This window comes from Aspergillus sydowii, assembly GCF_001890705.1.
Source record: "Aspergillus sydowii CBS 593.65 unplaced genomic scaffold ASPSYscaffold_2, whole genome shotgun sequence".
In the NCBI taxonomy this organism is placed as follows: Eukaryota; Fungi; Ascomycota; class Eurotiomycetes; order Eurotiales; family Aspergillaceae; genus Aspergillus; species Aspergillus sydowii.
In genome coordinates this window covers 1,360,388-1,384,741 of record NW_024467860.1, presented here as the reverse complement: position 1 = coordinate 1,384,741, position 24,354 = coordinate 1,360,388, and the positions used below count along the sequence as shown (strand labels likewise).

At 52.2% G+C, this 24,354-nt stretch overlaps 7 protein-coding genes across 7 annotated transcripts; 2 read left to right on the top strand and 5 right to left on the bottom strand.

Annotated features, from left to right (window-relative positions):
• Nucleotides 1-146: 146 nt before the first annotated feature.
• ASPSYDRAFT_628822 (uncharacterized protein) lies at nucleotides 147-4,000 on the bottom strand. Its single transcript, XM_040850185.1, has 4 exons — nucleotides 3,923-4,000; nucleotides 3,496-3,841; nucleotides 332-3,429; nucleotides 147-278 (listed from the first exon to the last, which is right to left on the bottom strand). The coding sequence occupies exons 2-3, from the start codon at nucleotides 3,687-3,689 to the stop codon at nucleotides 345-347; spliced, it is 3,279 nt and encodes a 1,092-aa protein (XP_040706002.1). The 5' UTR covers nucleotides 3,690-3,841; nucleotides 3,923-4,000; the 3' UTR covers nucleotides 147-278; nucleotides 332-344.
• A 1,304-nt stretch (nucleotides 4,001-5,304) lies between these two features.
• Nucleotides 5,305-5,639, bottom strand: ASPSYDRAFT_144021 (dolichol phosphate-mannose biosynthesis regulatory protein; the record flags this gene model as incomplete). Its single annotated transcript, XM_040841394.1, has 2 exons — nucleotides 5,305-5,493; nucleotides 5,559-5,639. Coding segments are annotated over 2 exons (270 nt in total), but the record flags the coding sequence as incomplete, so codon positions are not given.
• A 310-nt stretch (nucleotides 5,640-5,949) lies between these two features.
• On the top strand, nucleotides 5,950-7,845 carry ASPSYDRAFT_122436 (uncharacterized protein; the record flags this gene model as incomplete). The annotated part of the gene is made up of 1 exon (XM_040840428.1): nucleotides 5,950-7,845. A coding segment is annotated over one exon (1,896 nt), but the record flags the coding sequence as incomplete, so codon positions are not given.
• An 861-nt stretch (nucleotides 7,846-8,706) lies between these two features.
• ASPSYDRAFT_55110 (uncharacterized protein) lies at nucleotides 8,707-17,518 on the bottom strand (the record flags this gene model as incomplete). The annotated part of the gene is made up of 5 exons (XM_040848980.1): nucleotides 8,707-10,463; nucleotides 14,128-14,224; nucleotides 14,309-14,586; nucleotides 14,618-17,274; nucleotides 17,361-17,518. 5 exons carry the CDS (start codon nucleotides 17,516-17,518, stop codon nucleotides 8,707-8,709), a joined length of 4,947 nt encoding a protein of 1,648 aa, XP_040705999.1.
• A 168-nt stretch (nucleotides 17,519-17,686) lies between these two features.
• ASPSYDRAFT_620980 (uncharacterized protein) lies at nucleotides 17,687-19,083 on the top strand. Its single transcript, XM_040850075.1, has 4 exons — nucleotides 17,687-18,060; nucleotides 18,119-18,441; nucleotides 18,547-18,617; nucleotides 18,699-19,083. Exons 1-4 carry the CDS (start codon nucleotides 17,955-17,957, stop codon nucleotides 18,793-18,795), a joined length of 597 nt encoding a protein of 198 aa, XP_040705998.1. The 5' UTR covers nucleotides 17,687-17,954; the 3' UTR covers nucleotides 18,796-19,083.
• A 77-nt stretch (nucleotides 19,084-19,160) lies between these two features.
• Nucleotides 19,161-21,082, bottom strand: ASPSYDRAFT_626563 (uncharacterized protein). The gene is made up of 2 exons (XM_040850151.1): nucleotides 20,779-21,082; nucleotides 19,161-20,726 (listed from the first exon to the last, which is right to left on the bottom strand). The coding sequence occupies exons 1-2, from the start codon at nucleotides 20,830-20,832 to the stop codon at nucleotides 19,371-19,373; spliced, it is 1,410 nt and encodes a 469-aa protein (XP_040705997.1). The 5' UTR covers nucleotides 20,833-21,082; the 3' UTR covers nucleotides 19,161-19,370.
• Nucleotides 21,083-21,110: 28 nt separating this feature from the next.
• ASPSYDRAFT_40805 (6-phosphogluconolactonase) lies at nucleotides 21,111-22,653 on the bottom strand. Its single transcript, XM_040846153.1, has one exon. The coding sequence runs from the start codon at nucleotides 22,261-22,263 to the stop codon at nucleotides 21,463-21,465; it is 801 nt and encodes a 266-aa protein (XP_040705996.1). The 5' UTR covers nucleotides 22,264-22,653; the 3' UTR covers nucleotides 21,111-21,462.
• Nucleotides 22,654-24,354: the final 1,701 nt, after the last annotated feature.

Below are 24,354 nucleotides of genomic sequence, written 5' to 3'. Positions count from 1 at the left end.
CTATCTAGGTATATGATACTTTTGTTATGATATATTAAATAAACGTATATTGGAGCATTTCTTGTCTATTCTCACTGGGTATGTAACATGCGCACCAAAACAATCAGAAAACCGAAGGAATTGCAAGGCTCATCAGGCCACTGTTGAATTGAACGAAAGTGACGTCGCCGTATTTAAGGGTATGTTGTGTCCGTGACAGAACGGCGGATATGAGTAGTGTAAATCAAATAATCAGTCCCCAACGCCAGCCCAATATAGTATCTAATATTTGGATAAAGCTGGTATGAATGTATTCTCAATATACGCCGTATACGATTGAACTTGCACTTACTATGGGCAGAGGATTAAACCCGATCAACGGCGAAATCCAGTACCTCACAGTCGTCTTCGAAAAACCCGTCTTCGCCACCGGCGTGGGGCGGGGACGATGTGTGTTTCTTCTTCCGCCGAGTAGTAATGACCACTTCTTCGACGTTGCCAGTGCTATTGCTCATGCTAATTAGATTCTCAATCCCCTCGCCCGATCCAGGCTGATGCTCATGCACGGCATCGATGCCCTCGTCCTCGCTGCCAGTGCTAATCCGGCGAACGTGTATCTTGGACACGGGCATACTGCCACCGAAGACCCATTGGCCATTTGGAATCGTAGCCGTTGAGCCACCTGCATCGCCGGTTCCAGAGTAAGTAAACAGACTTACCCTCTGGTCCGTATGGAAGGGTTGGTAGGGCGCATTGGTTTCCAGTTCTGCCTGGGAAAGTGGCTGGCACTTGAGCTTGGATGACGCGGACGGTCGTACGGTGGACGATGGCAGGGCCACAGACGCATGGACAGCAAGTTCTGGATTAAAGTTGCTAATCCCCATAGGACCACAAGGACTCGACAAGTTCGCAGGAAGCCGGAATTCGATTTCTTTACTTCCCACCACCGACTGTGGTTGTCGCGATTTGTTGTGAGAAACCGAGCGTTTGATTCTGTGCATTCGGAAGTAGCCATTCGATATCAGCGCTAAGAAAGGTTGGCCCTTGTGGATAATCCAGGTGACACGGGATGCAGCAGGTTCGCGGGAGAAGCCGGAAATGTGCAGTCGGTTTTCTCCCACATGTCGAAGACTATTGACTGTTCCACTCGCGGCAGCTCCCATTGATTTACTAAGGCCAGCAGCCGCTTTGCCACCCATCCCAGCAGCAGCAGGAATAGTAAATCCGTTCATGGCGGGGAATGCAGCACCTGCAGAAGGCGCACGGCCCCTGACAGCCTCAAAGATGGGCTGGGTCTTGCCCCCAACAAGTTTCATGGCTGTCGATAGCGGGTTGGTGTTCGTCGTACGCACAGCTAGGTCGTCCGAAGGAGCGTCATTTGTCGGTGGCTTTCCACGTGGAGGTCGAGCCCTGCGGAATGGAGGCCATTGAAAAGCACTTCGCGGAAGGTCAAAGACATGTACTGTCCCTTTGAGAGTAATCACGGCCAGGCGGTCTCCAGAAGGTGGGCACCATATTACGTCCACGATATGCGACTCTGTCAATCGGGAGTACCGGGCAACCTGGCGCACACTTGCAGCTACTGCTGCCGAGTCCTCAGACAAGAAGACTCCAGCGCGGCAATGCTTAGCTTGCATTAGATCCCATACATATTGCACATCTCCTTTTCTACTAGCGGTGAGGAGCATGAGGCCACTAGGGGAGAACGACAGAAAACTGCACCCATTCGGCACTTGGAACGCGGCAGCAGGGCTGAACAGGATCGCGCTTTTCGTATCCCCCCCTTCGTCGAGCCTTCTAAGATCTAGGATTGACACGAGATCGGGTTCAGCCGGTGAAGTAGTTTGAGTCTCCTGAGCATGTGTTGGTGGGAAAATGTTATATCCCTGTTGCGGGAAGTCCGTAACTTGGGAGCGGCGCTGCTGGGAAATTTGCGGCTGGTCTTTGTTCCAATAATTATTCCAAGCTTGCAAGCCCTGGTCGCTCATCCAGCGAGCGCCTCGCACAAACTCCTGTGTGACACCCCTAGCCACTTTGTCGAGAAAGCTCTCGCCCTCACCGATATCGGTTACGCAGGTAGTCGCCGGCCGCGAGGGAGGACTGCGAGTCTCAAGCCCAAAAACCTTTCCTTGTACCAACGGCGCTGGTACTGTCCCGCCGAGGGACGCTCGGTACGTAGATGACGGTGGTACGATTGCCAGCCATCTCCCCTTCAGCGCAAGAATTGGATTATCAAGTCTGCCGATTGTATGAGGGGAGTCATTTCGAGACGCGTCTGGGTCCGTTGAGCTCGAAGAGGTGGAGTATCGTCTCGTTTCCCTCGACTGGACGCTCGTCCAGGTTTTCCCTAGGCACTGATACTTGCTCATATTATATATATAGACCTCTCCGCTCATTCCAGACGCTAGGGCAAGATAACTGCCGCTTGTGAGAAGTTTTAGGTTTCCCGCAGGCGCCGGCGCAAAATTCGGGAGTCCAGGGATGTTCTCAAAGCATGGACTAGGCTTTGTGGTGAAAAGTGTTGCGACGTGATCACCCGACCGAAGTGAGTATACCTCAACTCTTGTTTGGTAGAACCGGGTGTCATCACGATTCAGGCGTTTATCGGCATTAGAGTAACGCCCAGTTGGAACAGGAATATCGTTCGATTCAGAACCAACAGATGAAGCGCGGCCCTCATCGTCGGATGGCATACAAGGGCCATGAATGATGATTGCTACATGCGGTCGGGATGCTGAAGTTGAGTCATCGCCTGCCAGAATCTTTGCATCGACTACCCTGCCATTTATCCCATCCAAACGTGCAATCGAACGGGTCTTGCGGTCTTCGACAGCCAATACCTCCAAAACACCATCGCTGCCGGCAAGAAGAACACTGCCCGCCATACGTGACAACTTGAATGGGGGGCTTGAGATCGTATCGAATGCACAGAATGAATACTGCGCCTCCATAGGGGACCGACTTTGACCGGGGGGGGATGGAATATCAATCTCGGGCGCCCGATAGAAGTGGGCCTGCGGTAAATGTGGTGGAGGTATCCGGTCATTGAAGGGAGTATTGAGAGACTGGCTTTTGTGTCTATCCACCGACTGCTGACGCGAAATGCCGCCGCTGGAGTAGCCATTCCCGTAGCTGAGAGGTCTTGTCCTAGGTGGGGGAGAGGCGGAAGATGGATGGCTGAAGCCACCCTTGTCCTGACTTGTTAGGAAACCACCAAATGGGGACCCGCTGGCAAGGTCCTCCTCGAACCCTTCATTTGGCGGGCTCTTTCCGAACGGGATTGATCTAGCCCAGCTATTCGTGCGGTATGCCAAGTCTTGCTCGGGGGTGTCCCTGAGCGTGTCCAAAGCATCTAGGACCGGCGATACAATCTTGGTATCAACTTGGGGTTCTACAGGCGGATCAGGGTAGGACGACGGCTCGACTTGTGAAGGCGGGGATCCGTCCAGCCTAGGAAAAGGTTAGCAGCAGTCCTCTGTATCCAGCTCCAGGATGATAAGCTGATCGAGAGCTTACAAATCTTCCACTGGTGCCTTTGGAGTCACTTTGGCAGCCTTGTTCTTCGCCTTGGAGCCGCTTTTTCCCTTTTTCTTGCTCTTCCCTCCGGTATCATTATCGGGCTTTGGGGGACTGGTAGCTTCCACAGGATCTATGTCACCCGGTAACCGGCTCTGCTGGCGAAACAAGTCGTCCGAAGCTGCCGGGGGCATTCAAATGGATGTGCTGCCTCGATGAGGCAGGGCGTTATCAGCAAGAACAGCCGCCCTCAATACCCTTTGAAGAGGGCTGAGAACGGGGCGTTGAAAAAGTGATCAGACCGTTAGGAGCTGTGTGCTGTGACGGTCCCTGGATCGATATGTACCTGTATATAACGGAACGCAGCAGCTGTCAGCATGAGTCATCACGGAACAGTAGACGATGACCAATATTGAGATAGGCTGACCTTTAAATATAGTATAGAATAGATCTCAGTTGTATAGTGAAAGAAAGCGACGTGATATCTATCAGTTGGAGGAGACAAGCCGAGATAACAAGGTATCTCGACGGGGAGCTCGGTGATACGCGTCGATCCGGGGAACGGGGGCAAGGCGGAAGCTCAGCTTTAACCGGTGTGTCCACGCTTCACAAAGACTGACGTGGAAAGGCAACCAGGTCGTATATCCAAGAGTCGTAAGCTGATCAAATAGGCGAGATAGAGTCGCGAGTCGGATTGTTGTAGGAGGGTGGGAAGTAGATAGCGATAGAGGGGCGATGATGGGGTCGGAGAGGGGGAGGGGAACCGGATCAGGTCAGGAGCATACAGGAGGTATTGGAAATGACATCTATCGTTTTGGTAGGCTGACTCAAAGTTGGGTTCGTAATTTTCCCGCGACTCCCATCTTCCGGCAAAGATCTCTTCTTAATAACCCTTGGAGCCACTGCGCCTCCGTCTTTGTAGGCTCGGAACTCGCGCCAGCAACTGTTGTTGGGGGTTCCCATGACAGGGAGTAGCACGGCGATTGGCTGTTGGAGACGATATAATACAGGAACCTGACGGGTTGTAACATGACGCCAGCGCTGACAATACCTTTGTAGGTGATGACGGCAGTTCGCATCCGCTAGATTCTCGAGAAGATGTAAGGGACGCGGAGGCTTACTACTGCCAGCAGATCTAGGAAAAGAGAACACCCCGGTCCTTTGGGGTTTGGACTGATGGCGCAGCTGCAGATGTGACTCCGTCTAGTATGTATGCAATACAGCCTGTTACACATGAGGGGTAACAGTCTCTCATCCAAGAACTGGACGCATTTCCTAACGGCATCAGCCGAATGCCATGGTTCCTGCCCATCCTCTCCTTGGTCCCGATTCAAAACTTCAGTTCATCTGGGAGGCGACCGTTTCCAACCGGCCAGCAGCTGACAACAGTCTTACAGGCATCCCCGTGACTTTGGGTCACGAGGCATGAGGCCATCAGCTTTCCAGGTCAGTGCCAGGGTCAAATGCAATGATGACGCTTATGATCGGATCAAATCCTTATCCTGACCTTGGCTAGTCCGGTTGGACTTGTTTGGAACCCCTTGATGCATATAAGTTTTAACGCTTTGTATCATAAAGTCTCCTTTCCCCCTTGGAGTAAATATAACCCAAAACGGAAAATCAATTAAGGTAAAGATATCAAGAACAGCTTCCATCCGCTCAAGTATCACAGGTCGTTGCTCCGGCAAAGCGCGATTATAAGGTAATAAAGAACTATTGTTACAGGTTATCAAGTATAAAGCCAGCACCCCTGGGGCCTTGAAATATCATCCTATACACACCCTTCCACCATTCACGATGTCCACCTCTTCAAGTCTTCTTCTTCGTGGCAGCAGCCTTGGCCTTGGCCGCCTTCTTCTTGTTGCTGTTGATCATCACGATTCCGATGAACGTGCCAACCACGGCCGAGCCCAGGAGAGTCAAAAACACGGGGATGCGGATTGCCCATACGCGAGGAAGGAAGAAGGCATGGAGAGGGTGGCCAGGGTCGACGAATGGCTGGTATAGTTAGCTAATTGACCAGCAGAAGAATAGCATTTCTTTGCGGGAAGGGGGCGAGATACCATAAGAAGTGTCCACGCCGTGTAGTAGAGGAAGATCACAGTAGCGGCCAAAAGCATGGCGGATCCCACGAGTTGACCCAGCTAGAATATTTTCAGTCAGCGAACTGAATCCCTCCTTAGCTAGCAATCAAATGAAAAGTGAAACTTTACCATAGTGACAGATAGCCTAGTATCACCAAACACAGGCGAAGACGGTTTCTGAAGCGGTTTTGTTGTATACGCGACCAGGGGACGGCCAGCCTGGCTCCTGGGCGGTCACGTGAAAATTCACGCTAAGACTCTTCTTTCGCCGCCTCACGTTCCGTCCGCAAGACATTCTTCCCAGCTCGACCAGCTCGAGATCCTGGCTCGAAACACGGAATACCTACATCTAGTTGAAGGCGCCCCAAAGATGTCGGATCCCGTCGTTTTGCAGTCCGCCGTACGGGTGCCTACACCTCCGCCAGGCGCTTCCTATTCTCCCCAGCCATCCGGCTCACGAAAGCGATCGCCTCCCTCTCGTTCACCTTCACCTAATCGACGCCGGTCACCCCCTGGCGACTCGGTGGGTCCTGTTGGAGATGTGCCGCATATTGATTCGGACCGTGCGATCGAGCGAGAGCGTCAGCTAGCAGAGCGTGTACGCGAACATGAAAAACAGGAAGCCGCGCGAAAGCCTATGACTGAGGAGGAGAAACAGGCCTCAGCCAAAGCGGAATATGATAAGCTCCTCAACATGCGCTCGGGAGGTACCTATATTCCTCCCGCGCGACTTCGCGCTCTCCAAGCGCAGATTACAGACAAGACCAGCAAAGAGTACCAACGAATGGCCTGGGAGGCTTTGAAGAAGTCGATCAACGGTTTAATCAACAAAGTCAACGTCTCAAACATCAAATACATTGTTCCAGAGCTATTTGGCGAGAATCTTGTCCGGGGTCGTGGTTTGTTTTGCAGGAGCATTATGAAGGCTCAGGCAGCAAGTTTGCCTTTTACGCCGATCTATGCTGCCATGGCGGCGATTGTCAATACAAAGCTACCTCAGGTTGGAGAACTTCTCTTGAACCGGTTGATCATCCAATTCCGAAAAGCTTTTAAGAGAAACGACAAGGCGGTGTGCATATCGTCGACAACGTTCATCGCCCATCTATGTAACCAGCAGGTCGTACATGAAATGCTTGCGGCGCAAATCTTGCTCCTTTTACTTCACAAGCCCACCGATGACAGTGTCGAAATTGCCGTCGGGCTAACGCGGGAAGTTGGCCAGCACCTGGAGGAAATGAGCGGGCCCATCTCGTTGGCAGTGTTCGACCAGTTCAGGAATATTCTCCACGAAGCCGACATTGACAAGCGTGTGCAGTATATGATTGAAGTACTCTTCCAGGTACGCAAGGATCGATACAAGGACAACCCAGCTGTCAAGGAGGAACTTGATCTGGTTGAAGAGGAGGACCAAATAACCCACCGGATCGGGCTGGATGACGAGATTGAGACTCAAGACACCTTGAATATATTCAAATACGACGCGCAGTGGGAGGAGCATGAGGAGGCCTACAAAAGATTGAAGGCAGAGATTCTCGGGGAAGGGAGTGACGACGAAGACGAGAGCGATGATGGTGACGAAAGCTCAGAGGAGGAATCCGAAGAAGAGCGACAGATGGACATCAAGGATCAGAGCAATACAGATCTTGTGAACTTGCGCCGAACGATTTACCTGACAATCATGTCCAGTATCGACTTTGAAGAATGTTGCCACAAGTTGATGAAGATTTCGTTGCCAGCCGGCCTGGAACCGGAGCTTCCCTCAATGATCATCGAATGCTGTTCCCAAGAGCGGACATACTCTAAATTTTATGGCCTTATTGGGGAGAGGTTCGCAAAGATTAACCGTCTTTGGTCGGACCTTTTTGAGAACGCATTCGCCAAATATTACGACACCATTCATAGATACGAAACCAACCGGCTGCGCAATATTGCTCGATTCTTTGGACACATGCTGAGCACCGACGCCCTCGGTTGGCATGTATTGTCCATTATTCATTTAAACGAAGAAGAGACAACATCGAGCAGCCGTATCTTCATCAAAATTCTATTCCAGGACCTCGCGGAGCATCTTGGTATACCAACACTGCGAGCACGCATGACCGATGAGATTCTACGACCAAGCTTCGACGGTCTGTTTCCCACGGACAACCCGCGCAACACCCGCTTCTCAATCAACTATTTCACCAGCATCGGTTTCGGTGCATTGACTGAGGAGATGCGCGAGTTCCTGCAGAATATGCCCAAACCTGCAGTTCCTGCCTTACCACCCGCGCGCTCGGAGTCTGTCAGCTCACGGTCGTCGTATTCATCACGTTCTCGTTCTCGTTCTTACTCATACTCACGCTCTCCATCCTATTCCCGCTCTCCGTCCCGGAGCCGTAGCCGACAACGTTCGGTCAGCCGAGGCAGGTCCTACTCGCGGTCCTTGTCCGGTTCGCGCCGCAGCTACACGCCTAGCTCCTATACCGGTTCGCGTTCTAGATCACCTGTTTCGCGAAGCCGCCGACGTTCGGTCTCATACAGTCGGTCCCCTTCTCGCAGTCCACCGCCTCGCTCTGGCCGCGGACGTTTCGACTCTAGATCTCCACCTCCACGTCGGAACCGCAGTCCCTCTCGCTCCGTCACCCCACCTCGTCGCAGCGGTGGAAGGGCTCGTAGCTACTCGAGATCTCCCTCGCGCTCTGTTTCTCCACCGCCCCGGCGAGCGCCTGCGCGCAGACGGTACTCTTCAGAGTCGCTATCACCACCGCCGAGGCGAGTCGAGAAGAACGAATCAAGGCCACGCTCACCTCCACGACGTCCGGCCCCAGGCTCTCGAGGCCGGGATTACTCCTTGTCTCGGTCGCCTAGCCCGCGATACGGCAGGAATCAGCGACGACGAAACTCCAGCTCAGTATCCGCGTCGCCTCCTCCCCGTCGACAAGCACGGTCTTCCACTCCCCCTCGTCGGTGATTTACTTGGAATCTTGATATTAAACAGTGCATGCAAGGAGCCGGTTAACAAACGGCTGTCTTGTGCTCTTAACGATGTATTTTAACATAAATTATCACACTATCAATAACACCACCCCAAGTGTAACACCATTCTATTGTCTATTTTAGCTCTAATAACGTCTTAATGAGTAACTTAGCCATCAACCTCCCCAGCCTCCCAAACACACCTTGTACATAAACACGCCCCTCCCAATGCACCAGCCGCCCATTCCCTCCTCTCCTTAACATTTAGCGCAATATCACAATAATGGTTCAATATTTCTTGATCCTTTCTCACCCCTTCACCCCTCCTTTCGCCCTCAACCCTCTCCTCGGCCCCTTTCTTCTTCCACACAGGCCGCTCCTTCTCCCCTCTAACCACAAAAGCAATCTCCCCTCCCCACTCCCATCTCACATTCGGATCACACGAGTGATTCGCCAAACACCAAAGCGGATGCACAGCGCAAGTCTCCGGCCCGCCATCCCAGGTCGAGAGCCGACCAGACGCCGTGCCGCGGAACTTTGCGTACATCGTGTTAAGGACCCACGTGTCGTACCTATCCAGCGTCGTGTATGGGTCGAGTTGCATTTCCTCAATCAACCGCATCGGCTGCAGGATTGAAAGCTGGAAGCTGAAGGGGAGGGTTCCTTTCATGCGGCCACCGCTGCTGCTGCTGCTGCTGCTGCTATCTCCATTATCGTCTTCCGTGACGAAATCGCCCCAGATATATTTAATCTCAGGTAAATCAAGAGGGTGGATCTCCTGCGTTGCGGCCATTGCAAGCGCGCGGCCAAGAAGTAAGAGGTATAAGTAGTCAGCTTTATCCTTTGGGTCGGGAATGTCCTTCCCAATGGATTCGAGGCTCTCCATGAGACCGCAGACAGCACCGTGGTAGACCTCCTGGGCCTTATCGTGGCAGGCCTGCGAGCAGAAGATTATATCGTAGCATTCATCGCAGGCGACTGGGGGGTTTTCGGAAGAGAGGGGTGGGAGGGGACCATTACAGGCGTCGCAGGTGTCATCGTGTAGGCGGTTTGTGGCTGTGAGAAGAGAGGACTCATGCAGGATTGTTTCGCCTGGTTGTAGGTCTTCTTTAGCGAAGAGGCCGAGTTGGATGGAGATTTCTTCCTCTTCCTCATTTTCTTTTTTGCCCTCTCCCTTCTTGGTGCTGTCTGACGATGGGTGAAGGACGGGTAGTGCAACGGCTCGCACTTCGCATTTTGGAGCGACGTCCTTGAGACGCTCATTCAAGAGATTCAAAGTTTCAGGGGACTTGCGGTCCGGCTCGTGCTCATTCCAGGGGTAGAGGATTCGGCGCGCAGAGCCTTGTGCCTTCAACGCGCTTGGGTTGATCTCTTCTTCATCGTTTTGAGAATCCTTGCCTTTCGACGCATAGTACTCTTGTTTAATGAACGCAATCTGGTCTTCGAGGTCTTTCTTCGCCGTAGAGGAACCCTCGTCAGACAGTGAGCGTTCGTCAAGAACTGCGCGGCCGCGTAGGGCGAATTCATATGCATCGCGTAGACATCCACAGCGGGCTAGACTCCTCACGAGCAGGGCATATACGGGCCCAATCATGGCGTTGTATTCATCTTGTGTGATGGGTTCATATCCCTCGTCGTCATCTTCTTCTTCTTCTTCCTCGTCGTCGTCTTCCTCGCGTGCAGGTGCAGGTGTGGAGGACTTCACTACCCGCCGCCTGGCATGGAACTCACATCCATCTGGATCAACAACAGAGTCTAGTAACGAAAGCGCGCGGTATGCATCCGCAGATGCGAGATCCGGGAATCCCAGACGCTCATGGACCAGGCCCCGGCCCAGGTGACGGTGGGGATTGTGCGGATCTGCATAGAGCTGGGAGGTGGCAGACGCGCGTGACTGTAGTAGTTCTTGCATCTTGAAATGTATACCTTGGTGGTAATCCCCAAGGTACCTAGAGGGTTTCAATCCGGCCTCTGGTGTTGGTTGTAGGGAACTCTGGTGGATATGCACTCCGCCCCGCGATCTATAAATTTTCAACCGCCGTGGCGAGCAAGACTCAAGCCCCGCAATGTGAGAGTAAGTCCCAGGACACAACCCTAGACAGTACAGTATTTGAAAATTGAAGGGCAACTGAATGAATATGAAGCACAAGGTCTTTCCTCAGCTATAAAGATGTAGAGCAGAGCGAGTGGAAGTATCTTCATCCCCACTCGCTCTGGACCAATAAAGTTTCTAGATTGTTTCTTCTTTGTGCAGATTGTGCAGTTTTGCTTATTCATCATTGTGCAAATTGGCTTGCACATTTTCCGTCTATTCGATGCTAAACAGCATATGATTGAACCTGCATTTGAGATCGTACAAGCGGGACAAGATGTGAATTATACAAAAGTGCTGGGCGGAAAAAAAACGTAACATAAGGGAAAGCTCTTGTAGCTGGGAGATGCAGTTTGTAGTTATGGCTACCCCAATGACAACTCTCCAACATAGTCAATCCTTTCACATAATGGAAAGTCATTCATCCTTCTCAGGAAGCAAAATACAAAATCCAGATACCGCTCTTATCCGGTCATTTGGGAGGGCCACATTTCAGTCCTACTATATGGATCGTCGACGACCCCGGATACGAGCGGGTCGGACTACAATATCTGCTCTATGTAGCATTTCCTTGTGGCTTGCTTATAAAGAAAATGATTATCGGACGCCATATGTTTCCGCTTTGACATAGATTGAGAATATATCTCCTAACTTCAGGACTCGGCCTTCGGATAATAACGGTATTGACGGATCGGAGCGGTTAGGGCTTTATGTGTTTTTACCGTTGAACCGTGGGAAAGAATTATGCATTGCGAATATCTAATGGTAATTATTATTTGCTTTCCTCTCACTGGCCTTCATGTTCGGCCCATTGTTTTCAAGTATTCAGAATAGGCGGACTGTTCATTTCTTCTAACACTGCTATGGGAGCCCGCAACTATATTGAGCAAATGTAGATACAATAGACCAGGACCGTACATTGGTACTTCTAATTATGAGGCCGTCCGTTCCCAAAGTCGTCAAATAATACGTTTACTGTACCCTAATCCTAGATCCAATATCAAGGCATAAACACGAATAGCAAAAGCCAAATTCCCCAGCCCGGATACTCCAGGAGCTGGACGGGAGTCTGGGGTAATGCGGGGAATATGGAGTAGGTCGAAGGCCCAGCCCCAGCCATGTAGGCCAAGAGCGATATACAGTTGTATAAAAAGGTGTCTTTGGACACGCTGCACTGCTAGTGTAGTGTATATCCTGACTCTTCTCTATTCTTCCAAATAAATGAACAAACAGGATGACATCGAATCCAGCAAATCTACAGTCCCAAGATGGTCGTAACACTGACAAGCCCTGGATCAACCACCAGGAATCAGTTCGCGACGCTGACCCTGAGGATCCTAAAAACGAGAAGAATAAAGAATCCCAGTCTGAATCAGCCGACTGGACTGGCTCACAGAAGAAAACAGACCCGGCAGAGATCCGGCTCGTGCGGAAGATCGACTTCGTTATGATGCCGGTCCTCTAGATCATGTATTGGTTCAACTACCTCGATCGAAACGCAATCACTGTTGCGAGGCTGGATGACCTCGAGGCCGAGCTCGGCCTGTCTTCGACGCAGTATCAGACTTGCGTTTCGATTCTGTTTGTCGGGTACATCCTCGGGCAGGTTCCAAGCAGTACGCCTCGTCCCCAACCTTATACATATTACATCCACCCATATATAGATACTAAAATATTTACCTGGGAAACAAAAAAGACATGCTCCTCACCCGCCTCCGGCCCTCCCTCTTCATGTCCGGTGCAATGTGCCTCTGGGCCGTCGTTAGCACTCTAACCGGCATAACGCACGACTTCAAGGGCCTCCTCCTCACGCGCTTCTTCCTAGGCATAACCGAAGCCCCCTTCTACCCAGGCGCCCTCTACATGCTCTCGATCTTCTACACGAAGAAAGAAATCGCCACGCGCATCTCCATCCTCTTCACAGGCAATATCTGCGGCACCGCATTCGCCGGCCTCATCGCCATCGGCGTCTTCCGCATGTCCGGCATCGCAGGCCTCTCGGGCTGGCGCTGGCTGTTCATCCTGCAGGGCGTAATCACGTTCGTGATTTCCGTGATCAGCGGGTTCATATTACCCGACGAGCCGCTGAATACGCGGTGGTTAACCCGTGCAGAGCGGGAACTTGCGCATGCGCGCATGCAGAGAGATACGGTCGAGTTGAGGGAGAATACACCCGTCTGGGCGGGATTGAGGGAGGCAGCGTCGGATCCCAGGCTGTGGGTTCTGACAGCGATGCAGCATTTCCATATGGCGGCGAGCAACTATAAGAATTTTTTCCCGACTATTGTTGAGACGCTGGGCCTTGGGCAGAATGCTACCCTCGCGCTGACTTGTCCGCCTTATATCATTGCTGGGGTTATCTCGATTGCTTGGTCGATTAGCTCGGGTTTGTTTCTCTGTCTTCACTCATGTATAGTGTAGTATATACGATTTGACTCCGATGCTGACGGGGGATACTATTTATACAGGCCGTATGAACGAACGGACATGGCACATCACGTTTGCAAAAGTCATTGCGGTGATGGGCTTCGTGCTCGCGACGTCAACGCTCAACGTTGGAGCGCGGTATTTCGCCATGTGCGCCTTCGCAACGGGCGTCTACTGCTGCAACTCGATCATCCTGGGTTGGGTCGCGAGCACGTGCGGGCAAACGAAGGAGAAAAAGGCATCGTCGATTGCAATCGTCAACACGGTAGCGGCGATATCGATGATATATACTGCGGTGAGAGAGACCCGCCTAACGGCATTTATTTAGTTATTACTGTAGTACATGATTAACGCGGTTGCAGTATCTCTGGCCAGACTCGGACAGGCCCCGGTACCCGATTGCGATGTCGACGAGTGCTGCGTTTTCGGCGACTGCAGCGATCCTGGCGTGGATATTGAGGACGATGCTGGTGCAGGAGAATCGGAAGATACGTCGGTCGGATGACGAGCAGGCGCTGTTTTATGCGTATTAGGCGGGGCCCTCACTGTAGCTAGCCGTTGGATGTGCCATTGACCCATTGTGGATAGGGAGTGGATAGTGGATATCTTTAGCGAGAGAATCAAAGAGAAGTCGACGTCAGAAGAATGCTGCCCCTGCACGGGAGAATGAGTGTGCACACTGTCATTGGCCGAGAGCTCAGTGGAAGAAGAGTCCCCAAAGCCACTGACGTCGTGGCTGAAGATCACTCCGCGAGCCTACGTCAATGGAGTAAATAAATCTACAGGTCCCTGCACGACATGGACATTGCCATTATTGACAACTTCCTGGATTCTTTTCATGGATGAAAGCTAATGGTAGGTACCGAAAAGACTGAAAGAAGAGAGCGAGAGCGAGAGCGAGAGAGGATTGCCTGCTCTCCCAAGGACAGGTCTATTGCAATTTCTACTGACCCCCCTAGGATTGGGTTGAATTTGGCCGTCATTCACATCACCTACACGAATCCGTCAATTCAATCCTGCTTGCTTGCTGACTTCAAGATGGACGAGGGGAGTAACGGGGTTGACTCACACTGCAGTTTTCATCTAGCACGATCCGGGAGTGCTCTCCTGGAACTAGACCACCCTGTTGCTGTCGCACTGTAGCTGCAAACTGAGCTAGCATGTGCCTCTGTTAATAATTAGCAAATGTCTAACTTCCTCGAGGCAGCGGTAAACAAAAGAAGAAAAAAGAAAGGGAAAGAAAAGAGCGTACAGTTACGAATGCGTCACTCATGCCTCCTTGTCGCTGGACGTCGTTCTCGCTCATAATCCGGTAGCTGTCATGCATGCACTTAGCGCTCTGCAACCCTCCATATCCCGACCCAAGCGTGTTGGCCGCGTTGTTCGGGTCAAGGATATTGACGCCCCGACGGGCATCCTCTTGGGCACGCTGGTCTGGCGAAAAGATTTTGATCGTGTCGTCGATACCGGACGCCGCAATGGTCGGTTCATAAGGGTGCCCTGCAGTCGCAAACCTATTAGATATATAGGCTCAAAACACATAAGAAGCTCGCTAACCTACCTTGGACCACATTAACCACCTCATCATCACCCTTGAGGATATTAACTAGCTTGCAGGTGTCTCGCTCCCAGATAAACAGATGGCCCGAGTCGCTCCCGCTGACCACGTATTCGTCGTTTAGTCCAAAGAAATTGGCATCCTTGACCGTTTTGACATTGCAGTGCCCGCGATAGACCCTGGTATGCGACGAGCATGGGACGTCGGTCTCCACGTCCTCCCTTTTATTCCGTTCAAAGCCGTAACTTTGAAACAAGCGCTCCGCAGCATCCGATTCCGAATCGTCGTCATTAAGGCCAATAACCTCGTCACTTTCATCATCCTCGTCATCATCCTCGTCCTCGTCCTCAGAGTCGTCATCGTTCTCGTTATCGCTCGTTGAGTCATCAGGTGTCTGCAATCCTATGTCCTCTCCTACTGCGAACGTGGGATGACGTTGGCGGTTGGAGCCCCGGTTGATGGCTAAACTGATATCTTGGATGGCTTCCTCTTCATTGTTTGCCTCGCTATCATCTTGCGACCTTTCCACCTCCATCTCGTCGTCCGAGTCATCCTCAACGGTCGTGTTGAGGCCTCCAAATGCGCGGTTGACAAACTCAAAGTTCACACCCGTCCCCGCTTCCATTAACACGCCGCGGCCCACCTCCAAGAGCCAGAAGTGTGCTAAGGTTCCCGGGTCAGTGGATCTGGGGCTAGGCCGATCACCGTTCTCAACCCTAGTCGACGCTGAACTTCTCAGCGCATTCCCGAAAGCAGTCACCGCTGCATGCTGCGAGAGGAAGAGTATCCGAGTCGAGTCATGCTCAAATCTGGAACTATCAACATTCACCACGGGAGTATCGTCTGCGAGCAGGCGTAGATACGGAATCAACACTGCTTCAAGAGCACCTTCGTCAGCGTACTCTGGTATGGGAAACCTGTCTCGGTTGCGACCATGCGTAGGGCTGCGCTTGAAGCCAGCAAGAACAGCGCTCCGACCGCCCTCGACGAACAGAACCAAGGCTTTCAGAAAGTCATATCCAAACTGCTCTCTTCGATTGATTATGTTGTCCTCCCCTGGGGCGGGTCCTATTTGCTGAAACTTTTCCAGCACATCATCGTCGACCCCATAGTCTTGTACGTCTCCATCCAAAGCCCGCGCAAGCGTGCCAGCGGCCTGCACGAACCTATATGACGATTCTCTGTTACGGCGCAGAGTCTGCTGAATGCGCACAATTTCTGGAGTCGGGTTGATTGGATACCTCCACGTTCTCATGACCTCTTCCATCTGAGGCAAGAATGTCAGCGCACACATCAGGGCAGAAGAAAACGAGTCATGGAAGGCCACAACGGAAAATGGGGTTGCCATCATCGCCTCTTCGCGAGCAGACGCTTCGAGCGAGAATAAAGCTTTCCGGAGCTTGACAAGGCCCTTGGCTATGCGCAAGCTTTCTCTCTGAGCCTCATTAAGCACGGCGTATCTCGCCTGTTCCATCGCTTCTGCCGAATCCATGCTTGACGCAGTGGAACCTTCGTGTAACAACAATGGGAAGGGGATGTTTTCCGTTTCGCCGTTGCCATACCGGACTCGGAATGCAAGTTCCCCGTCGTCGTGGGCTTCTTCGCCTTGTCGAGATTTTCTTCTACCGCCACTGGACTGGGAAGACTGGGAGGTCCGATTTTGGCGCTTACGCTTCCTGTCCTTGGAGCTGCGCCTCTTACGGGAGCTGCCTTTGTCTTGAACAGGCGATTTCTGTTCCTGCGCGTCTAGTGCATCTGGACTCCGGACCAAGTCGAAACTGTATATGTGGTCGCCAGACCAGCTCACAATCATCTCATTGGGGTTGGCATTACTGATTTTACACGCCGTAATGTGGCCTTTATACCGAGATTTGGTCCGTTTCTTGCCGTTTGGCGCAAATCTTCGGACACACCGCGTTGCCTGACCCATCAGCTCCTCATCGTGACTGTTTCCTATGCCAGGAGAAGTACCAGGATCACCCCGTTCACCAGGAAGGTCCCGCCCCAACATACGTCTGTCGTGAAGGAAGCAGTGCAAGTGTGCGCCACCCAGTGCAATATAATGTGGCTGACTCGGGGAGCATGATATGGTATTCAGGTCAAGCCTGTGCCGTTTGTACGAGATCAGTGGAGGAGGGACATTCGAGTCATCGTGTCCTTCACGCTGTGCCATGTACAGAAGACCACCTCGGGGTTTTGGGTACGCCGATGAAGGTTGGCGCAAGTCCCATTGACGAACTTCACCGTCCTCAGAGCACGTCAAGAAGAGATGCGGCGATGATTCGGTCACTATGCGCTTGGCGCGATCTGCATGGCTTCGATATACTCGCGCGTTGGTATTGCCTGCATCGAGGTGTCGTGTATTATTGAAAAATTGATTTATACGTGGGTTCCCCGGTTGATTCGAAACCCCCTGCGAACCGTTCCGACTAGAATGTTCAATGTCAAAAACTCGTACCTGAGAGTCTCCAGAAGCAGTCACGAGGGTTCGGTCATTTGAATGCGGCATAAAGGCGACGGAAAAAATATTCCCTGTGTGTCCAGTGAAAACACTGGTATTCAAGGCAAACGGTGCTGTTGACGATTCTGGCTGGTAGGAATATATGTTTAAATGGAAGTCATCCGAGCCCGACGCGAGAAGTCGACCAGAACGCGACCAACTGTGAAGAATCAGTTTCCCGAACAAGGGGAAGTGAGAGACGCCGGCTAAGAGAAATGTGTAGGTGGAGCGAGATCACACACATACCTGAGAGCGTTGACACAACCGGTATGGCCCCCAAGCTCGTTAACAATATCGAGATCGCTGACCCATTCCTTTGAACCGTAGATTCCACGAATATTGGCCGATGACGAGCCTCCTCCGGCTTCCCGACGCCATATACGGTCGTACAGAGACTTTGCCATTTTCGGGTCGACGCAGTCGAGGAAAGATTGTTTTCTAGGTTGTTTGGGGTTCAAGCATTGCGAGCAGCGCAACGCAGCGTGATCTTCGCGATCGGTCAGAGTGACGCCAAGCGATGTCCTAGAAGACGAGACGGCACGGCTACGGAGATACCTAAAGTCGAAAGAATCTCGGGCGATCAAAAAGCAGCAAGGAGAAGACGCTGGCCGAATGGGCGCGCGGGAGACACAGAGATATGCGAGTTGCGTGGCCGTTTGTTCCTAACTGAACGGAGAGTGTGGTGGTAGCGGGGAAGCGAATAATGAGATCAGGGGGAGGTCAGAGATGGTTTCCTGGCTGGCAAACAGAAGAGCCCGGGTCGAAATCTGGAACCTTTTGATTGCTTGGCCGGGAGGCACTCCAGGAGGGAAAGTAACGCCGCAATAAAAGCAGAGGAAAATGCGCGAGGGAAAGAAAGCGCATGGAAAGAAATGTTTGGATTGGAAGATCCACCGGTCCAGAACTGCTAGGTTGTGCTTGATTGTTCCTACGGAGCAGGGAACAGGTTGATGGACTACGCCCAAATGGAGTTTGGGCAGGCGAAAAGGCTAATGCGACCACAGTGAGGCTCGATAAGCCACAGCAGTTGGATCAGTCGATACGCAATGTCGCGAGCGGCAGAAAAGAGGCCACTGACCAGACTTTCAGCATCATTATTCCCCGGGCCCGAGACAGAGCACAGCGGAAAGGACGAGGATTGGCCTGTGATGTCACACTCGTCGTCGTGGTGAATCTGCAGGTGGTCTGGGTGTCCTGGCGGCCTGGCAGGTCAGTTTCCAAGTTTCAGCTATTTGCGCGGCTTCGATCGCGGTCTGGACGGACGCTCTCACCCTCCATTGCGGAGAGGGGTACGACCTGGAGTGGCAGCAGTCGCAGAACAAGAATGGTACCCGGCACGGTTTTCTTCTCTGATCTTCCCCAGGCGCGGTGACGTAGTGACAGTCCCGGAACTGGATTTCTGGGAACTGCGCCCAACGCCAACGGCCCTTAGTCAGCTCCCGCGCTCCACACTCTGCGCTCGCCGCTCGATCTCTCTACACCAACACTTCACTATGAACAAATGTTTCAGGTTCTGTTCCTTGTTCCTTGTTCCCGAGGATCTTCCTGCTATCTTACACGCTATGATATATTCTAATGCCTTAGTGAGTGCTCGTCGCGACCGGTCGCACAATACCGTCAACAGCTGGCAAACAAACACTCCTTGCTCCGATCTCTCAGATATGCAGCCATCCCGCTTTAGCAAAGCATCAGAGATACCGGTCCACTTGTTCCCTCTTCTCAGCTCAGCCACCAAGATGGCCAGCTTTGTCGCATTCTGTTTATCGTGACCAACATGTGGATTAGCAGCGCGGCTTGCAGTCTCACACCGTTCTTCTGATTCAAAATTTATCGGCATCGGGTGGAGTATTCGAAAAGCATGCTGACCTTCAAGGACAAAACCTGCATATTATTTTGGGCGTCGATATTACATTCCAGCATTATTATATGTGGAACGATCATCCGTCCCATTGTGTAATATTTCCTCCCACGCCCTCGGAGATGGCGGGATGAGCAGGTCAAAGCCCGACTGGGAAAGATACTCTGCAAAAAAACAGGTTTCTTGTAACGGACGGCCCTTTGGGAGTTTAAGTCTGGCTCAACCGTGCATCTTCCCAGACGAATGCAACCGAGCCAGATCCTTCGTAGTAGCATCATACCAGTTTAAAACCAACTAAACAGGTTCTGACCGTTGACCTGTTTCCTGCCGAAAATATGGTCGATCATACCTCCCGAAAGAGGAACGGGGACGTTGCAGGTGGTGGTTGAGTCAGCCCGTCATGACTTGAATGATGATCGCGCCCAAAGTCCGGTTCTCGGTACCGCAGGAACCGCTCGTGGTTGCAGCTCAACCAACTGCTGGGCTAGCTGACTAACCCATGCTGTTTCCGACTTCACAATGTCCGCCTCAATTTTGCGGATAATGCCCAGTTCCTCGGCCATCTGATGCACTAACTCGCCCAGACTTTTGACAGTTAGGAGTAATGCAGAAGCGTCGAGCGCCTCCAAGTCTCCGTAGCCCAAAATGTCCAGACTCTGAAGCTGCCTTGATGCAAGTTCCAGCTTCATTATCAAAGCCTTCGTCTCATCTTTCCACTCGCGGTGAATTGGGTTAATGAAATCGTCGGCACCTCGTCCTCCTTCGCGTGACAGTCGGGCTTCCTGCACTTCTTCAACTCTCTGTAGCCAGCTCTCGAATTCTAGGATGGCCATTGTGTACCGCCCGCTGTGGCTGTCGCCGATATCATGCACCTCTTGAGCAATTAGTGATAGAAGTTGGATCTGCTCCGCGTATCCTTGCTGCCCGTTATGCTCGCACGCGTTCATAAGCCAGTAATGCAACGCCTGCTCATTGAGTCGACTCTGTGTTTCCTTCTCCACATCCAAGATGGCCCTGTAGTTTCCTGCAACCGAGTCGTATTTCCTCCGTAACTTCGATTCGGCATCTCGTTCCCATTGATCATTGCGTTCCAATCCAGACTTATGTAAGAGACTGAGCTGTAGAAGTTCGGTCTGTAGCGCACTAACTTCGGGCCAGGACGAAGGAATCAAGGAAGAGGTATGATCGGATTGCGCATTAGCAGACGGTGTCGGGGTAGGCGGTTTAGGCGCTTTCTTGGGTGAAAAGTGTTGCTGGTACGTAGAAAATTGATTCCGGGACCTGGGCGTTGTCGCAACTGATGGCGCCTGAGGAGTTTTGGAAGCCGGTGTCACAATCTGACTCCTGTGTCTTGCATGTCCGCGTACCGTTGGCGGCGTCCCTGCGTTTGAACTCGGGGGCTGTCTTAGAGAGGTCGATCGAACTGGCCGCGCCGGGGGAGGCATGTCTGTTTTCTTGGGCGACGGCGGCCGTATCTGTTGCTTGACCGCGCCATCATGTTTGACCGGGAGCGTCGGGCCTTTGGTTGGAGAACCCGGGGCTCGCGCAATCGTCCTCGTACTTGTAGGAAGGGTGGTGGACTTTGTAGAGGATGGAGTCTTCAACTGACTTGGGCGGATGAGGCTCTGGCGACGGGTCGGAAGGGTAGAGGGGTTGGTTTTCGAGGGCGAGGCTTTGGAAGGTATCTCTTCTGTTGATTGAGAGGTGGCGGTGGAAGGTTTCAAAGTTGGAATCGTACGCCCTGGGTTGCCAGGCTTTGTACGTTCGTCAGAGGCTTCGCAGATACAAATTTAAGGGGAGTTAGACCCTTACCTGCTTACGGGGCTCCCGGCCTGGAACCGAACGTGTGGGGATTGGCATGGTTCCCAAAGTTGGGGTATTTCAGCCCGGGGCTCGGCAGACAGCTGAGGAGTGGATGAGGAATGAAAGAGTCATGAAGCCCTCAGAGTCGGGGCAGTTGATGGTCTGAAGGTGAGAGAAGCGAGTCAGAAGCTTTGAAGCTGCGGTGAACCCACGGGCGTCAACAATCAAAGCTTGGCACCTCCGCCTGCGAGGGAAAGCACATTCACCAGCTTTCGTGTCATGGACAACGTCCAATTTCACAGGCCTTTGGGTCTCTAATAGTTTAAATAATTGCTATAATTGGCTAACACTGGGATGATATTTACGCCATTCTGAGACATTCGATAGATTGTGAATTAGTACGTATTTATCGATACTACTCCAGGTGGGAGCATAACTACATGGGAAAAGAGATGCCATATAGTCTTTCATTACAACGTACAAGCTGAGGTTTGAACTTACGAAAATAGACGCAATAATTCTAAAAGGCTCTCTCTATACGAGCATGAAAGGCAGGGCAAACCCCAGCTCCGTCTTATTTTATACTGAGGTAAACGACGGGTGAAAAATATAGCCAACTTGACGAAAATAATGTTCATTTCAATAGTCCGTGAAGCTTTTCTCATATTCGCGTTGACGTGACCAAGTTTATAGGCTTCCTCGTCTCGGGAAGGAAACCCCTTCCACAGCAGCATGATCGGTGAACCAGGTGACTTTCTCGCCTGCCCCCTGGTTGACGAGGGCGGATGGAAGGCTCCTCCCTTCCTCTGCATCAAAGATCTGTTTCATGATATCTTTCTTACCACCGCCCGTAGCGACGAAGGCGATGTTCACAGCGTGCGTAACAACGGGCAGTGTGAGTGTGATGCGCTTTGGTGGCGGCTTCGGGGAGTCGCTAATCGCGGACACCCATGAGTCCTTCTCTCGCAGCAATTCGTGGCCAGGGAATAGACTGCAAGTGTGGCCATCCGGACCGCATCCGAGGAGGATAAGGTCGAAAACAGGCAGCTTCACGCTGTCCTTGGCAGCGAAGGAGCGCATCAGGTCTTCCTGGTACAGGTCCGCGAGCTCCTGAGGGTCTTCGTCGTTGACATGGGCTTCATCGATAGGGTGCACTTTGGGGGAGCCCAGATCCGATGGAATCTTGCTGAGCAGCTCATCTTTCAAAAGACGATAGTTGCTGTCCTCGTGGTTGAGAGGGACGGCGCGCTCGTCTGCGAAAAAGATCTCCCACTTGGAAAACTGGGCAGTGTCCTCCGGACTCCCATCTCCAGGAGCAAGGAGTGATTTGGCGAGAACAGCAGGCAGGGAGCCTCCGGATACTGCGACGCGAAAAGTGTCATGACGACTTAAGGCCGCGTTCTGGCTTCGGAGGACATAGGGCCGTAATTGCTTGGCCAGAGCGCCGGTGTCTTGAAAACTGAGGAGATTGGGAGCTGGGCCAGCCATGGTGGTAGAATTGAGTTTCGCACGTAGTTTCTGGCGGTGATGAACGATCGATGCAGGGAGCAGAAGAAGCGCCAAAAAAAAAAGAAGTCGAAGGATGAGTGAGGGGTGGTGCTTCGGTCAGAGCTTCAGGTGGGGTGGCGGGGCAGAGACGCTGGATATGAACCACAGCGTCAGAAGCGAAGGCCGTAGATGTAACGATGATGGGAATTAGTCGGCTTGGTAAAACTGAATGCGGCCTGCCAGATAAGACAATTATGAGCTTCCAGCGAAATTCCAGGGAGCATCAGGTAAGAAGACCGTTGCCAGAGCAGCCTGCTCCATCTGTCGTCAGTCCTCCCTCCCAATGACGTCGGCCCCGAGGGGAAGCGACAACCACCACCAGCATTAAAATGGGCAATGATTCAGCCAGACTCACGCCAGAGTCTATAGTGACCCATTTTCGTCTAACTTGAATCGTGGCTCCGGTTGAATCCTACGGAATTTCAGAAGGTTTTGTACAAGGACCCAAATCTCGCTTCGACACTGATTTGGGGGAAACTGGGGAGAGCGTCTACAATGATGTCACAGGCCATTTTGCCAACGCGTCCCTGATGCGGATCAGAAGGCACGATCCCAGTCAGAAGAGGCACGGATGGCTGTTTGCTCGATCGCCTCAGGCTAATTGGCAAATCATGCAGCGGAATGAGGGGTTTATCATCTCCAAAATGCCTGAGCGCCGGCCGCAGTCAAATAATCCTTTGGGACACGTACATTAGGACCATCTGTGGCTCGCGGGCGAACATCGCACGTTATGCACAATTACAACATCGCACAGACGCCTCGGCAGATCTTTGAAAAGCACGATTTCTTGAGCAGGTGTTGCGCGGGTTGGATAAGTATATGGGGCAGCGCCGAGTTTGCGCCGGAGAGGAAGTCGGTTAGCGCAAGGTGATGAACACATCACAGGGCACGACGGGGTTTGGGAAATGCCCTCCTGGTAATGATATGCGGGGTTCTATGCATGATACGGGCTGTTCCGTCCTCTTAGTTCGATCTCTGTCAAACCGTCAATGACAGATCAAAAATGAGGGCGATGTGGGAGAGGGGAAGCCGCACTCGGAGGACATGGCCGGAGGGACTGGAATGTCTACAGGAAGCCCCTGCAAACACAATTGAAATAACCTGGAATGCCTGAAACTGGAAAATCGAACTAAAGCTTCGGTTCTGCGTATTCTTCACGTGTTTATTGAAGACGTCATCATTGGCAATCCCTTATCGGCGTTCGACAGGACTGGCGCCAAAAGATGGTGGCTGGAATCGGTAAATTGCATACTGAGAAGATACGCAGGTCTTGGCGGAAATAATGCCTCAGACTGAGTCAAGTGTCGAGCACCGATTGAGACGGAACAAAACAACATGGAGGAGATGCATATGGAGGAGACTCGAGCGCGGGCTGCCCCGCCCTGCACCAGACTTTGCACCCGGAGCCCGTGCCAGAAAACTAAACAGTCCAGAACTCCAAGACTCCATATCCGCGCAATCATGGTCAGGCCATCACTGGTAGTCTATTTTCGAAGCTGTCAGCTGCACTCCGTTGCCAAACACTATGTGGGCGAGATACGCTCAAGAAACTCCGATCGCGAGAACGACCAACCAATGGAACAGTGCAGTGATTGAGTCGAGGTGTAATAAGGTTGGCTTCATCCTTCTCTTGTCCTGAGTGAGTCGTCTATCGTAGAAAATAGCTTCAACGACACGCGGGACTGCGAAACGCCCAGGGTGGATCCATGTCTGTTCGCGAGCTGAGCATTATCCTCACACAGCCGTTGAGTTTCACGCCTGACTCGGCTGGGCGACTGGATGTCCGCTTGACTCGCGCCTCTCGGCAGGGTTTCCACGAGGGAATAAGTCATTCATGCCGGAGAAGGGATAACCCATTTGTGTCAGCATGATTAATTGACTAATTAACGATGTGAGAAGTCTTATGTCAGTTGGTATGTGAGGTAAGACGGATGAGACGGATGCTGCTGGCACGGGCATCGTGCAGGGCCACAGCCACAGGCCGAGAGCCAGATGGATGTACTCCGGACTCTGTCAACCCGATGGGCGATG